Source organism: Moschus berezovskii, chromosome 10 (genome assembly GCF_049115385.1).
Source record: "Moschus berezovskii isolate FMDL1 chromosome 10, NW_MosBer_1.0, whole genome shotgun sequence".
Taxonomy (NCBI): Eukaryota; Metazoa; Chordata; class Mammalia; order Artiodactyla; family Moschidae; genus Moschus; species Moschus berezovskii.
In genome coordinates, this window is record NC_142469.1 from 101,533,377 (window position 1) to 101,550,255 (window position 16,879).

At 43.2% G+C, this 16,879-nt stretch overlaps 1 protein-coding gene across 2 annotated transcripts in view; it reads left to right on the top strand.

The window, feature by feature from the left end:
• SNX9 (sorting nexin 9) overlaps window positions 1-16,879 on the top strand; it is an 87,276-nt gene that overhangs the window by 32,828 nt on the left and 37,569 nt on the right. For both annotated transcript variants that reach the window (XM_055432785.2, XM_055432786.2), the window contains exons 2-4: window positions 4,545-4,631; window positions 6,314-6,388; window positions 7,742-7,867. In XM_055432785.2, the coding sequence (XP_055288760.2) occupies window positions 4,545-4,631; window positions 6,314-6,388; window positions 7,742-7,867 (288 nt within the window). The remainder of the gene's footprint in view (window positions 1-4,544; window positions 4,632-6,313; window positions 6,389-7,741; window positions 7,868-16,879) is intronic.

Consider the following 16,879-nt stretch of genomic DNA (forward strand, 5'->3'; position numbering starts at 1 on the left):
GGAAGATTTATTGTGGCCATTTTTGCAAACAGTGTGCCACACTCCTCAGTTTTTCCCATTTTCTGTGTCTTTGAGGAATATTGTAAAGTTTTTCCTTACTTACCTCCTTACTTTATTCCTAACTAGTTTATCTTTTGCTGATTCTATAAATGACGCCGCCCCCCCCCCCGTCTTCATTTTGAATTCTTGGCAGGTGATACATGTACACAATTTAAATGATAAGAAATAAACTGAGAAATCACACTATTCTTATCCACTCATTTTCCTCTCCCATCTCTATAGGCAACCAATTTTGAAAGACTTTCTTTTAGTTATCTAGTGCTTCTTTATGGAAGTACTGGCAAACATAAGTACTCTTCTGCCTGTGAAAAAAGTAACATGCTACACGCCCTGTTGTGCAGCTAGCTAGCTCTCCTCAGTTAATGATACAGTACATAGAGGCTGTTCCAGGTCTTTTATCGCTGCATGTCTTCTTGTGATGATATACCATGGTTTATGTAACTAATTCCCTTTCAGTACCTACAGGGGTGTTCTGCGGTCTTTTCATATTGCAAACAGTGCTGCACTGAATGACTTGGTACACACATGCATGTAGAGAATGGATTCTCAAAATGAGACTTCTGGATCTAAGGGTAAATGGATCTTGAAAACTGTATTGAAACAAAATTTCTCACTTCTCAGATGAGCGGAAATACAAAGGTTGGGTGATTGATTCTGTTTGTGAAGCTGGGGAGAACCATTTCTTTCATATTGCTGGCAGAGGTTTAAATAGTACAGTCCCCAACGAAGGGAAATTTGGCTACATCTGCCGGATTAACTTGACTTCCTTTATGTGTGGAATTGAGCATTTTTTCCCCACACATAAATGGTATAAGGACCATTTATTTTTTTCTGTGAACCGTATGTTTCTCTGCCCATTTTTCTGGTGGGTTGCTGGTCTTTTTCTTGAGTTCTAGATTCTCTTTAAACCTTTTGATGTGAATTGCAAAGTTCTTTCCCTAGTAGCTCGTTTTATATATTAGTGACTGGGGTAATAGTGATGCTATGTGTGATATGCCCAGTTTGATGCCACCACATCCAAGAACTGTTCAGACGCTTTCATCTGATTGTTCTATACACCACATAAAGAAGCTTTGATCTGGGTGAGTCTGGGTGGAAAGTCTCTTAGAGTCATCCCAGCCTCCAGCAGTTTGGTCACAACATGGCCTTAGGATTCCCTTGGTCCAAGCATTTCTAGAATCGTTGTGCATGAGTGGAGTGGAGGCTGGGCGGAGTGACACGGAAGTGGATGGTCCAGTTTGATTGGTTTAATGTAAGTATTCCGAAGGATTTCTTCCCCCTTGTGATTGCGTAATTGCCTTTTGTTACACAGAGACTTAAGATCACTCTGTTCGCGTCTTGGAAACACATTCCTACACAGTGAGTTTATGTTTACACTTCTCCTTGTCTTGGAAGTCTCTCAAGCCGCCGTGCTCGTCCAGTTGGCCGGTTAGAAATCTTCGCTTGCATTATGTTCAGAACACACCTCAACCCATTTCATTTTTAAGAGCATGTATCAATTTTATTGATAGTCTATTCTTAAAAAAAAATTTACAGAAGAAAATTAATTTTGGAGCCATTCTCAATGGTTGCCACCAATTCTGACTGACCAGGAACTGTGGAAATTTAGCCCTTGAAATGCTTGGAGTTGTTTCTTAAAGTACAGCTACTACTGGAAAGGGGAGTGAGAAAAACAACCTATTCTTTTAACCACCACATCAGAAACAGTCGGCGGATTGGCAGTTGAGGTCGGCGTCTTTGCTTGCGTGGATCCTGTAGTGGCGGCAAAGGCGGGAAGGCGAGGAGACCGGCGGTGGAGAGAAGGCGGGAGAGGAGTGGTGTTGGCGGGCTTCCAGCCTGCGCTAAACCTGCTCACCAGAGCAGCCGAGTTGCTCTTCTCAGCTCAGTGGCATTTTTTTTTTCCTGTTGACATTTATGCTCATTTGGGGATGTGCTTTTTAAATCGTCCCCAAAGTTAGTCACAGTTATAATTCTTAAGCATCTCTAGGTTTTAAAAAAAAAGCCCTAAGTCAGTTTAAAATAAACCTACAGTGTTTATAGACATTTTCCGTGGGTAGATGTTCAGTAATATTTAAATGTGTAGGGGAGTTTCCATTTTTTAATTTTTGACTTGTTTCACATTCTGTTTCACCATGTTGTTAAGTTTAGTAATTGAGAGGCTTTTGCTTTTCTGTATCTGAGGGTTGGTTGGATTTAATTGGATCAAAAAATCGTTAACAAATCCTCAAGGAGCAGGATCAAAACAGTGGGTTCCTCGTCTGGCTCTTGTCCTGGGGGTGTGCCCTGGCCTGGGGAGCCCCCCTCTCCCTCCTCAGACCTTTATCTCCTATCTGCCCTCATTGCGTGAGGGATTGAGGTTGGTTTGACATGTTTTTAAAAGCATGTTTTAGTCCCCAACAGGACAAATCAATTTCCGTCTCCTTTTGCAGCTGCACGAGGAGCATACCTCAGCCCAGGGCCACTGTCCTGTAGTGACCTCAGGAAAGCGGTGACACTTGGAGAATTCTCTCTCTGCCTGAGCCTGGCTCTCAGTCCCCCCTGCCAGTGTATAAAAGTAAAGGATCTGATGCTGTGCATCACTGTTTGTTTCTTTCCAACATTTTATTATGAGAAATTTCCAGCATGTAGAACAGTAGAACTCATTTTCCACTGGACACCATAAGCCCACTATCAAGACTCCATAAGTATTACTATACCTGCTTCATCGCATTCATCCACCGATTCATCTTATTTTTTTTGATGTATTTCAAAGTAAATTAGAATTTGGGGTATTTTCCCCTAATCTCTTGCCACTGGATGTGAATGCTTGGTCCCTGATAGCAGCGTTTCAGGCCTCCTTAGGCGGGTGTGGAGGATCAGTGGCCAGCACAGCTCTTGCCGTGTGGTCAGTGTGCAGCAAGTACGTGTTAAAGGGATGCGGTCCCACTCGTGCTGGCTGGTGAACCCCGTAGGCAGACTTTGCCCCTTAGGACAGTTACTGTTTTTATAGATAATTCTGTTTGTGTATTTATATTCATTATTTGGACTTCGTTGACGCCTGGGCTTTCTCTTTTTGCGGAAAGCGAGGGCCACTCTTTGCTGCGGTGCACGGGCTTCTTGTGGCGGCTTCTCTTGTTGTGGAGCTTGGGCTGCAGGCGCCGGGGCTCTCGTAGCCGCTGCTCACGGCTGTAGAGCACAGGCTCGGCAGTTGTGCACACGGGCTTGGTTGTTCTGCGGCGCTAGGATCCTCCCTGACCAGGGATCGAACCCACGGCTCCTATTGTGGCAGGTGGATTCTTTACCACTGAGCCACCGGGGAGCACCAGGATAAGGTTAAAACAAACCATGTTTCCTTGGTCCATGTGGTCTCAACTTGTAAGACAGACTTCCTTCTATAAGACAGTCCATGAAAAGACAATTCTTTAGAATTTGAGATGGATTAAATGCACATATTATAAAAGTATATGTATAAAGCATGTGTATTTTTTACAACAGTGGTTGTTGTCTCTCTTGGAATATGTGCAGTTATTCCAAGGAACCCACATCCCAGGGTTGGTGCCTCAAGCATCCGCTTGAAGAAGGGCCTGAGAGCAGCCCCACCTCACATCAACCAGAGCAGCTTCCTGTCAGTCTATTTTCTATGAGATTCAGATTCCATGGCAAGAAAAAATTTGAAAATCACATCTGCTCATGTTACCTGACCCAAGTATACCAGAGCCCTAGATAAGTCTTCATATGGCTCAGATGGTAAAGCATCCGCCTGCAATGCAGGAGACCTGGGTTCGATCCCTGGGTCGGGAAGATCCCCTGGAGAAGAAAAGGACTACCCACTCCAGTATTCTTGCCTGGGGAATCCCATGAAGAGAAAAGCCCAGTGGGCTAGAGTCCAGGGGGTCGCAGAGAGTCGGACACGACCGAGCAACCAACACTTTCTTCTTCTTAGTAGAAAGTATTCTAGTAGAAGAGTATGAATATATCTTGCACACAGCTCAGATTTCTGTGTTTTTAGTTGGCTAGGATTGCTGCACCATCAAAGTTACCCTAAGTAAAGAACAGTGAGAGTTTTAATAGCAGGAGGTTCATCTAAAGACTGTGCATCTCATGTGTGTACATACTCACATGGAGATGCCACAGTCCCTGAGAGTCTGGGTGCCCACCGTGAGCAGTGTCTGCAAGGAAGGCCACGTGTGCTCTTTTCCCCTTGCTGAAATGGGCTTATTCTGAGTTCTTCAGGGGCGGATCTCTAAGTGCAGTGTGGGCAGCAACCAGAAACCTCCCCCTCCCAGAGCAGGGCAGGGCTCTGACTCTTGCTGTCGCCCTCCCTCACTAACAGGGCTGATGAATCATTTTGGTCCAATGTCTTCCTTTGTTCCAAAACAACCGCGACCACGGTCATGACATGCTGCTCACAAAGTGAGCAGTATAGATGGTTCTTTTCTTCTTTTTTTTTTTTTACTGTTACGTTTACATTTGTAACTTCCTCTTTTTCTCTTTACTTCCAATAGGCTCGGGTTATGTATGATTTTTCTGCTGAACCTGGAAATAATGAACTGACGGTTACTGAAGGTGAAATCATCACAATTACAAATCCAGTAAGAGAACGGTTACGTTTAAATTGGTCCCTTAAGGATTTATGTTTAAGATTTTATTTAACAGACTGATTTTTAAAACCCACATGAATTCCTTTCCTGTTGCTTGTGCAGTACTGATGGTTAAAAAAAGAATTGCTGGTTAGAAAAAAATATATATAGTTTTATATAGTATGCCAGGTGTGTATAAGTAAATAGGCTCTATTTTTAATCATAGAAGACACGAAAGCTCTATATTTACTGTTGATTTTTTTTTTTTTTTTAATGAAGAAGCACTCTGAATTTCTTGGTAAAATAGTATTCAAGTTGCTGTTGTGGTCAGGAAATGGACAAAGTCGTTTAAAATGACTTTAAAAGAATGTGTTGTCTAGATTCAGGTAGATGTTAACTAATTAGGATATGGTTTATGAATTTAAGATAGCCCTTATTATTTTAAAGGGAAGCAGTAGGACTTTTCAAAGGTAACGTTGAAAATTGGGAATCCTGGTATAGAGTACGTTACTGTTTAGTTTATCAACATTATTTATCTAGGAGCGCTCAGGAAGGTTGGGCCAGTTAGTTTTCCAGATAACAGGCAATCCCAAAGCTTCAGTTCAGTTCAGTCGCTCAGTCGTGTCCGACTCTTTGCAACCCCATGAATCACAGCACTCCAGGCCTCCCTGTCCATCACCAACTCCCGGAGTTCACTCAAACTCATGTCCATCGAGTCGGTGATGCCATCCAGCCAGCTCATTCTCTATCGTCCCCTTCTCCTCCTACCCCCAACCCTTCCCAGCATCAGAGTCTTTTCCAGTGAGTCAACTCGTCGCATGAGGTGGCCAAAGTATTGGAGTTTCAGCTTTAGCATCAGTCCTTCCAATGAACACCCAGGATTGATCTCCTCCAGAATGAACTGGTTGGATCTCCTTGCAGTCCAAGGGACTCTCAAGAGTCTTCTCCAACACCACAGTTCAAAAGCATCAATTCTTCGGCGATCAGCTTAGTGGCTTAAACAGTTGATTGTGTTGCTTGGGAATCCACAAGCCAGCTGGGTGGTTCTCCTGACCTGGGCTCACCCATGGGTGTGCATTGCCCAGCACGGGACTAGGGCAGAGCAGGCCACCACGACCTCGTCTGTCGGTATTTCTCCTGCTGAGGGTCGGCTGGCTTTGGGTGGGCCACCAGGGAGACGGAGCCTTGTCTCTGTCATCATCTGACGACCCAAATACCAGCTCTTTTGGAAAAAATAAAGAGTGAGCTGAAGTGTGCAGAGCCTCTCGAGGCCGGCTCTGCATTCACCCCGTGTTGTCTGCACCTCAGTCTGTTGGCCGAAGAGGTCGTGAAGGACAGTGCAGGTTTTGGAAGTGGGGGTGCATCCTGCCCCTTGACAGTCAGAGTTGCAAACCATTTTTGTAGTCTACCACAGACCAGTCAACAGAAAGAAATTACGAAATCTTGGCATTCTGTTTCTCTCTCTCTGGTCAATTATTGTTGAAGTTTGATTTTTCTCATTTTTAAATTATATCCTTTTCTGGCATAAAGAGAAAGCTTAAGAATTTGAAATTTTTAACAGTGTTAGCCCCATAGGAATGAAAAGGTTAATGGGTTAATGTTAATTACTTTTTTTATGGATAACAATTCCCAGAGCCAAATTTCTGCAGGAAATTCCAACTCTAATCATTTTTTTTCTTTTTAACCTTTTCGAGGATGTTGGTGGAGGATGGCTGGAAGGAAGAAACAGCAAAGGAGACCGAGGGCTTGTTCCAACAGACTACGTTGAGGTGAGAATTGACTCTCCTTTATTAATTAAACCTGCTCTTTGTCATATGTGTTTTTACGAATTATCAACTTAAAGGACAAGAATGAAAGATAACTTTATTTTTAATGAAAAAAATTCCATTGTAAAAATAATACATGCTGATTATATAAAATGTAGAAAATTCATTGAAGAAGAACCAAGAAAAAATATTACCTACAGACTTGTACGCCAGAGAGTGACTCCAAATACTTAGCTGAAGTTCCTTCCAAGGATAGCAACTTTTAGTTGCTCTGAATAAAAGTCTCTGTTTTTCCTTTTCTGATCCTGTGTAGTAGCTTGCTGCCTACCAGACTGTTTACTGTAGAGTGGATTCAGAGTGCAGGTAGCAGACTGTCTGAGGTCACTGTCTTTTCCCTGTGCTAATCTGGGACCTCTCTGTTAGTTCCTTCTCCCATTCTCAAAGACCCAGGATCTTGAGTGAGCTGTTGCCTGGTGTAAACTCTGTAGTGATAAATACCAAGGATGGTATGGGGACACACCCCACCCAGCTGACCAACGCTCTCTGAGTCAGCCTCCTGGCGCCCCCTGCTGGCTGTCCATAGGTCATGCAGAACGGAGCCCTCGGTCTGTGGTGAACTTGCCTCTCATCCCGGGTGATAGCAAGAAACTGAGGCTGCCTGGTAGCCTGTGAGTAAAACTGGAGTGTAGCTCAGGGACAGTTGCCTTGGGTTTCCCTCCAGTAGAGAGATCATGTGCCCTGGGAGGGTGTGTGCTGGGCGCTGCTTGCAAAACGGGAAGGCTGGCTGTTGTCCCTGACTGAGAGTTCAGTGGGGAATTTTGAGCGCTCCAGACAATACTGATGACATTGCTGCAATGTTGGGTTGGCCAGAAAGTTTGTTTGGGTTTTTCTAGAACATCTTTTCTATAAAAACCCGAATGAACTCTTTGGCCAGCCCGACATGTGCACAGGCAGGCACCCCACCGTTCCAGACACTATCAGAGGATTCACCGGTCCCTGAACCCAGCCCACGCGTCTCATGTCATGTCGTGTGTGACCTCTGTACACCGTGTGTTCAGGATCCTAAAAACTGAACAAGAAAAATGTGATAAGCTGATCCTGGTATTAGTTGCATTTTCCTAAAGAATTCTGCGCACTTGCAGAAAGGAATCGTTAGGGCAGATGTTCTTGAGCTCATAGGTAATTTGCCTCCAATAAAATAAATTAAAAATAAATAAATAAAATAAAATGCTACTGATTTCCCAAAAAAAAAGAATAGAAACCTTTTGATAGTTCTTACTTGCCATCAGGGATTCTACCTCTGAAATAACTCTATAGTTTATGAAAGTAAGTAACTGTGTCCTTCCTAATGTTCAGATTTTGCCCAGTGATGGAAAAGATCAGTTTGCTTGTGGAAATTCAGTGGCCGACCAAGCCTTCCTCGACTCCCTGTCAGCAAGTACAGCCCAAGCCAACGCATCAGCTGGCAACAGCAACAACCAGGTAAATCATACTCTGGCTTGACAGAACAGAGCACCTGTGTGAAGCTCGTGATGCGTCAAGCTCTTGCTATTCCCTGAAAGCACGAACAAAATAGCTGTTAGGTATGTGTGTGGCATTCTTTTGCTGGGTTCTAACAAAGACCTTGCCTCTTAAACCTGCTGCAGACTATTTTTATAGCGTTGATTATTAGTGAGAAGGCAGGGTGTTCATTGAGAGTTGCTTGTCAAAGCCTGGCATGTTGAACACAGACCCCATAAACGGAATATCCTTGCAAGTGAGGGCGAGGAAGGAAAAGGGTCCTCTGTGAGGCGAGGCGGTCAGTGTCAAAGCTCTGGCTGGAGCAGGACATGACTTCTGTGACGTTGGCTCACGACTTGCACTTCCAGCGTGAGCCTCCCCCTCTTGCAGGTGCAGCACGTGAAGGGAGCCGCAGACCCAGTAGCCGGTACTGTTATTGTACTGTTTCTAGAAAACTTGGAAAAGCGGGATAACTTGAGAAAAATGTACTGAAATTTTAATATTAATTTTAATGAATTTGACCAACTTAGGTGACTACCTGATTCAGTTCAGTTCAGTCACTCAGTCGTGTCTGACTCTTTGCGACCCCATGGACTGCAGCACGCCGTTCTTGCCTGTCCATCACCAACTCCCGGAGCTTACTCAAACTCGTGTCCATCGAGTTGGTACTGCCATCCAACCATCTCATCCTCTGTCATCCCTTCTCCAGGAGCCTTCAGTCTTTCCCAGCATCAGAGCCTTTTCTAATGAATCAGTTCTTCACATCAAGTGGCCAAAGTACTGGAGCTTGGACGGCAAGGAAATCAAACCAGTCAATCCTAAAGGAAATCAACCCTGATTATTTTTTTGAAGGGCTTATGCTGAAGCCGAAGCTCCAATACTTTGGCCTGGTTCAGTTATTGCTAAATGATTATCCAGAGCCAGCGTCAACAAGAAAATTAAGAAGATGGATCTGAAAATGTTACTGCTTCCTACCTCTTTAAAAGGGGTGCTTCCCTGGTGGCTCAGACAGTAAAGCATCTGCCTGCAATGCAGGAGACCTGGGTTCGATTCCTAAGTCAGGAAGATGCCCTGGAGAAGGAAATGGCAATCCATTCCAGTACTCTTGCCTGGAAAATTCCATGGATGGAGGAGCTTGGTGGGCTACAGTCCATGGGGTTGCAGAGAGTTGGACATGACTGAGCGACTTCACTTCACCTCTTTAGAAATGAATGGGCTTTAGGAGATACCTCTTGATATTTTTAACTACATAAAAGGCTTTAAATAGTGTAAAGCCTAATAATCATCTCACAGTTATCTGCTTATAGGATATTTATATCTTAACCTTTTAAGGGAGTTTTTCAAAGTACTGTTACTAAATGTTAATTGCAGATTTTATACATTTTAAAATAGCTTTTGTGGACATCCCTAATTACAAATTAGTCTGTCTCAGATATTTAAAATTTGGAGGTGAAGTTATCACCATAGTTGAGCATTCTCTTATATTTTGTTAATCTATAATACCTGAGAATGTTGGCCAGTTAAAGTTTACTCAAGATAAAATGTGAAGAAATAGTAGTTAAATCTTGTTGATGTTTAGTCGCTAAATTGTATCCGACTCTTTTGTGACCCCATAGACTGCAGCCTCCTCTGTCCATGAAATTCTCCAGGCAAGAATACTGGAGTGGGTTGCCATTTCCTTCTCCGGGGGATCGTCCCAACCCAGGGATCGAATTCACATGTCCTGCGTCTCCTACACTAGCAGGCGGGTTCTTTACCACTGAGACACCAGGGAAGCCCAGTTAAACGTTACTTGACATTTTACCAGGGATTTTTAACCTGGGTACCGTTATCATCTGGGGCCCAACACTTCCTCATTGTGATAACCAGCAGCGTCTCTGGCCTGTAGCACCACCCTCACCACACGCTGATGCCAAAACTGTCTCCAAATGTTGTCAGATGGGCAGAGTCAACCCAGCTGAGCGTCACTGAATTATACTGAATTATACAAAAACACCAGTGAAACCACATTAATAAGTAAAGGATAGCATTTCAATAAAGGGGAATTATATTGAGATGATCATAAAATAAGTGAAGGAAACAAAACAGAGCTATTTATTATATTTTAATTCAGGGACCTGTTTCAACCATTAGCTCAGGATCGGCTGAAGCAGTTTAACTCATAAACACAAATTTAAAATCAATCTCAAATTTTGTTATATTATGAAGCCAATTTCTCACTACTTAAATGTAATATAAACTGGTCAACATAAGTCTAATTTTTCTTCTAGGTTGGTTAAAAGAAAATACAATCAACTTATAAAGGTTGGATTTTACTAGTCCAATCTGACATTAAATCTAATAAGATCCTTTGAAAGCAAAGAAAAAATAAACTGAAACCAGGAGTAACAAAAGACAGACTTCATGACCGTAATTAATTAATTTGAGCTTTTGAATTTACTTAAATAGGGTAAAAGTGTTTTTAACAGCCATCTGTGGTCTCAGTTCGGAGAAGGCAATGGCAAGCCACTCTAGTACTCTTGCCTAGAAAATCGCATGGACAGAGGAGCCTGGTGGGCTGCAGTCCATGGGGTCGCTACTAGTCGGACACGACTGAGTGACTTCACTTTCACTTTTCACTTTCACACATTGGAGAAGGAAATGGCAACCCACTCCAGTGTTCTTGCCTGGAGAATCCCAAGGATGGTGGAGCCTGGTGGGCTGCTGTCTGTGGGGTTGCAGAGTCGGACACGACTGAAGCGACTTAGCAGCAGCAGCATGGTCTCAGTTATCTGGGGCGTAAAAACAATTTAAGTGGACCAAGATTGTGGTATGTTTTATAAATACTGTTGTTAATTGGTAGCTTTGGAATATGTTGCTGTCAGGTTTTTCCATTATTTCATTCTCTGAACATTGGTTAGAAAATACTATTTTTGTTCCAGGGATATGCCTCTTGGGCTTTTCTAGTGATTCTGGCGTTGCCTTCTCCCCCGGAGGACAGTTTGTTTGGAGGCAAGTGTGTCAGAGGAGGGCGTCCCTTGTGGCGCAGCTGGTAAAGAATCTGCCTGCTATGCATCAGAGGAAGGAGCCAGCCCTCACCTCTGCCCGTGGGTCAGGCAGGCACCCCCACCCCTGCCCTCAGCTCAGTACACCACACTCTTCCTAATCAGTATCCTTTTAGTCTTCTCAGCACCCGCTTGTTTTGAATTTGGCTTTCTTCCCACACAGGCAGGTTAAAGCCACACATTCAGCTGCTGCTTATCCATCTTTCTGACTGTCGTGTCTTTCTTTTAAATCATATTTTTAGAAAGATCTCTCTAAAAGGTTACATTCCACCTGCAGATGTTCATAAATAACTTACTTTGAGCCTGCTATTTTTTAACTTATCTGAACCCTCCTTGACTTTTGAAGCTATACTGCATTTCAGGGTAGTTAGTTCACACGTTTTTAACTTAATATGTAAAATAGCACTTCCTTTTGTTATTCTTAAAACTCCTAAGGTTTCAGGTTGTTGGGGCCCCGTCTGGTTCTAGCTTCTTACTGAGCAAGCAGAGGCAAGTGCAGTGGCTAGCGTAGTGGTAGATGATGGTGCAGCAGCCCCACGACCCACCGTGACCTTTTTCTTTCTTGCCTAGAACGTGAGGGACTGCTTACCTGTAAAACACACACTCGCCGCTTGACTGTGGCATAGACTAGACTGTAAATGTCAAAGGAATACAGTGCATTATTCTTTAAATGTGTTGGAACAATTTAATTTGGACAATGATAAAGCTGTTTATTTTTTTAAATACTTGGAAAAAATATAGGCAACATTTTTTTTTATAACCTTGGAATATAGAAGGTGTTTCTAAACACAACACAATTTATAGCAACCATCCAGCTGGTACATTTAAATCAAAAAGTAATATTCACCTAGGAAAAGAATTTCTAACGTGCCAGAGGTACCAGGTAATTCTGTTAATAGAGAACTCTCATAAATCTATAGGGAAAAGATGAACAGCTCAGAAAAAGAAACGGGCGAAGGGGGTGAACAGATTTTTTCAAAGCCAATACATATAGCAAAATGCTCATTTTGAAATTCTTTTTATCAAATTAGCAGAGAATTAAAGTGTTTTAACACCTAATGTGAGGAAAGGATGTTCAGTAGGCAGTTCCAATGTGGAGCTGATAAAGATAAAGTGACGAAGCTTTCTGGAGGACGGTGTGACAGTCTGTGTTCGTGCATGAAGGGCCTCTGCTCTCTGACCCAGCACCTGTGAGCGGGCCCCCGGCTCTAGTGTCGGACAGGCGCCTGGGCAGGAGAGGGGGTCCCCTGAAGTGCTGTTGTCCAGCAGAGCCCGGAATCCGTGTTGTCATTAGGGGCTGGCCAGGGAGAGTGCCCGACAGCTGCCCCGCAGGAAGCCGGGGCTGCTGGTAGAAGGAAGAGGGTAGCTTCAGATGTGCAGACATGGATGATCAGGCCTTTACAAAGGCATATCCCTACGGGTAGTGTTACCTTTCTTGTGTTTAAATGTATACACAGGACGGGGGAGTTTGATGAAAATGGTAATGATGACTGCACAACATCGACAATGTAATTAAATGCCATGAAACGGTGCGCTTAAAAATGGTTACAGTGGGAACTTTTACATTACATTTCAGCACAATAAAAATTTTAAAAATAAAATAAATATACTGCTACTGCTAAGTCACTTCAGTCGTGTCCGACTCTGTGCGACCCCATAGATAGCAGCCCACCATACATACCACAAAATACAAGCATATATATACACACACACACACACCACAGTTGCAAACTGTGTAGAACACTTACTGAAGGATATTTAAGAAATGAATTAGATTCTTGTTGTTTTCTTTTTCTACTTCAGATTTTAAGGTGGATGAGGACAGCTATTGCAATACCTTTAAAAAAGAATAGCTTTTAGTGGTTATTGGTGGTTTCATTATTAGTTATTTATGTGGTATTTGACAGATTCAGGAGCACTTCCTATTAGTAGCCGTGCCTCCAGAATGTATTATTCTGCTGGTGAAAATAAATTTCAGATATTGCAAGACATGTGTTAACAGTTGTCCTCATGTTGGTTTTCGCCCAGTTGTTAGTGTTTAAATTATATAATTATAAAAAGGTTCTCAGTATAGATCTTTTGAAAAACTTTCAGTCACTGCCTCTTTACAGAACTTACTTTTTAGAAATTAATGAGACGTTTTTGTTTGCTTACTCCTTGGAAGGAAAATTATGATCAACCTAGACAGCATATTAAAAAGCAGAGACATTACTTTGCCAACAAAGGTCTGTCTAGTCAAGGCTATGGTTTTTCCAGTGGTCATGTATGGATGTGAGAGTTGGACTATAAAGAAAGCTGAGCACCGAAGAATTGATGCTTTTGAACTGTGGTGTTGGAAAAGACTCTTGAGAGTCCCTTGGACTGCAGGGAGATCCAGCCAGTCTGTTCTAAAGGAGATCAGTTCTGGGTGTTCATTGGAAGGACTGATATTGAAGCTGAAAGTCCAATACTTTGGCCACCTGATGGGAAGAGCTGACTCATTTGAAAAGACTCTGATGCTGGGAAAGATTGACAGCAGGAGGAGAAGGGGACGACAGAGAATGAGATGGTTGGATGGCATCACCGACTCAATGGACATGAGTTTGGGTAAACTCCGGGGGTTGGTGATGGACAGGGAGGCCTGGCGTGCTGCGGTTCATGGGGTCGCAAAGAGTCGGACACAACTGAGCGGACTGAACTGAACTGAAAGAACAGTGGTGCTTAAACACTAATTGAAAGGTGTATAAAGCTAGATGTTTTATCTGAAAGCTTTTGACTTGAGGGGTTTTATTTTTCTAAACCCCTTATTTTAATAAACCCCTTTTGAGGGGTTTATTTTTCTATCCTTTTGAAATACTAGAAAGATATACGTACTTGGAATAAACTGCTTCTCCTTTTGCTAAAATTCTTGCTTTTTATCACACTGAATCCCAGTTCCCCATGGATGTCTGTTCTTCTGTTCCCTGGTTTCCCATCCCATCCTTCCTCTGCTCCACGCAGGTTGGTGTGGTGGGAAAATCGGTGTAAGGTTTGGCCTTAGAGCTGGGTTGACAGTCTGGCTTTACTTGGCAAAAGTCGAGGCTGCCTCCTGAGCTGTCTGAGGACAGGCCGCTGGTGTAAGTGGCGTCGGACTCACGGGAGACGTTTAAGAAATACTCTCCTTTTCTCATCTCTACCCTCTCCAGGGGACAGCCTCTGCTGCTTGTCCTTTTTGTTCTAGCCGTCTCCTGCTACCCTCTCGAGCTGGGCAGAGGGTTCCCTTATAAACATCCCTCAATCCTGAACTTTCTCTGTAGTTTGCTCAATGTCCAGCTTCTTGTTCAGCATTTCTATCTGCCTGTCCCTCTGTATCTCAAACTCTGCTTGAACAGAATCACTCGTTATTTCCCCACAAATCTAGTTTCTCCTTCTGACTTTCCCATTTCTGTTTCTCTGAAATGTTGTTTATTTCTATACTCTTTTTCTTTAATTTTTAATTTATTTATTTTAATTGGAGGCTAATTACTTTACATTATTGTATTGGTTTTGCCATACATTGACATGAATCTGCCCCAGGTGTACATGTTCCCCATCTGGAACCCCCCTCCCAACTCCCTCCCATCTCTTTTTCATTCTGCTTTTAAAACGCTGAGTGCCTTTGCGAGCTATAGTTATGACAGGAGTGTCCTGCATCCTTCAGATGTGTAAGGGCAGGAACACATTCGGCTTTGATCCCAGACCTTGCCTGGATTTTATTCCCAGATCGCATCCTTACTGTGTGACTCCGGGTGAGTGTCTTAGCTTCCGTGTGTCTCAATTTCCTTCTGTGTAAAGACCTCACAGAATTGTTAGAAAGAGTAAATGGAAAAAAAGTTCTAGAGTGTTTAGAACTATATGTGGTACTTAGTAGGGGTTCACTTATTTTAATCAGTTTGGATATTAAACAAGTCAAACCAGTCAGTCCTAAAGGAAACACCCCTGAATATTCATTGGAGGGACTGATGCTGAAGCTCCAATACTTTGGCCACCTGATGCGAAGAGCCAGCTCATTGGAAAAGACCCTGCTGTTGGGAAAGATTGAGGGCAGGAGGAGAAGGGGACGACAGAGGATGAGATGTTTGGATGGCATCACCAACTTAATGGACATGAGTTTGAGCGAGCTCCGGGAGGTGGTGAAGGACAGGGAAGCTTGGTGTGCTGCAGTCCATGGGATCATAAAGAACCAGACACGACTTAATGACTGAACAGTAAGCTATTGAAGCTTTGAGGGGGTAATTTCCAGTCAGTACTACTAATGTGACTGGCTGCAAATGGATTAAGAATGTTGTTGTGATCTAGTCTTATTTTTAGAAGAATGTGTAAGTTTTTATATTTCTGTAGATGGCTTTTTTAAATCAGTAGAGGTTCATCTGTAGAATTCAATGATGTCCTTTTAGCAAAAGATCTATAAAGAACAAAATGGGAAATTTTACAAGTTCTGTCTGTCTTTTGAGCTGAAATGATGAGGCTTTTTATATAAGACAATTTTAGACTTTTTGTGGGCCTTTTTGAGAAAGAGAATTAAACCTTTATCAGAAACTGAAATATCCTTGGCTTATAAAGGAATCACATTATTTGTTTACTATCCCCATTTCCTGACACAGTTGGCACATGGTTATTGAACGTGATGAATGAGAAATCTCAGATAAAGACGTTATGCCTCAATCAGGCAGATGAGTTACAAAAAGCAAACCAAAACACCATAACCTTGGCTTTCACAAACCCAGTTAATTTCTGTTCATTTTTGTTGTATGCCCCTGGACAAAGTCTTCCCCTGGGAGTTCCTTCCTTCCTTCTTCCCCTTCAAGCAGGAGACCGTATATTAGGGTGTAGCAGTGTGAACGGCCGTGACAGTGTAACCAGTAAGGTGCAGACGTGTGTGACCGAGGCGCACACGAGGATTTCCTTGCGTGGTAATAAGGTGGACCTGCGAATGCTACCCAGACCTTTCCCCAGGGTGATAATACACACGGTTGTGAGCCCCCGATTCCTGACCCTTCTTACCTGGTAGACTTGTCAAACTGAATGACCCGTGTTGACCTGTACTGACCTTTGAGCATCCTCTGTAAGGAGCCAGGTGGGCAGTGGGAGCTCTGCTTACTCGTCAGCATCTGTTGAACCTTTCTATATATTCTTTGTACTCTTGTTCGCTAGTTTGGTAGGAAGCCAGGCAGAAAGCAGCCATAATGAAATATAAGTTACCTTTTCCATTAATTCTCAGACCTCGGTTATGAGGTCTGACCTAGTTCAGGTGGACACAGAGAAGGATGGGCATCTGTCACCTGTCTCTCCATCTTCTCTCGCAGCACTGTCAGTCTCTTGATCTGGGCAGTGGAGAGTGTTCTTCCTAGACCGTGTCTTGAAGAACAGGAAAACCAGTTGAACCAAAAGACCTGCTTGCCTCTGAATCCAGAGAATGTACTGGGGAACCAGAGTTAAGTCAGTCTTGCTGTGGTTTTCTAAAGAGGCCCTTGCCCACGTTCACTGACGCCTGTTGTCAGAAGTAAGAGTTTGATTCTTATTCGTCCTGGTGGCCCAAGGATGTCTTCTAAGAAGCAAAGTACAGCTAAGTAGCAAAATATAACAAAACCAGAACCTATTATTTTTGTGGCCAGCAGCTGCAGACTAGTGGGTTTTTTTTTTTTTTTTTTCTTTAAAAAGAACGTTACTTAGGAAACAGTTTAATTCTTCCAGTGTAAGCTTCTTAGGGTGGGGCCAGAGCAACGTTCAGCCTAGGGATATTTTTGCCTCTCTCTCCAAGGCAAAAGCCTTTGCAGTTCTGTACCTGATATCACACCTGAATCCTGAATCCTGAGGTGAGATGCCTGGTGAGATCCGCCCTGCTGAGAGGTTGATACTTAACCCTTCATGTGGCTGCTTCCTCAGGTGTGTGTGCTCATCAGTACTCGGTCTAAGGCCTGGATCCTGTCCCACCCCTTCACCCAGTCTCTGG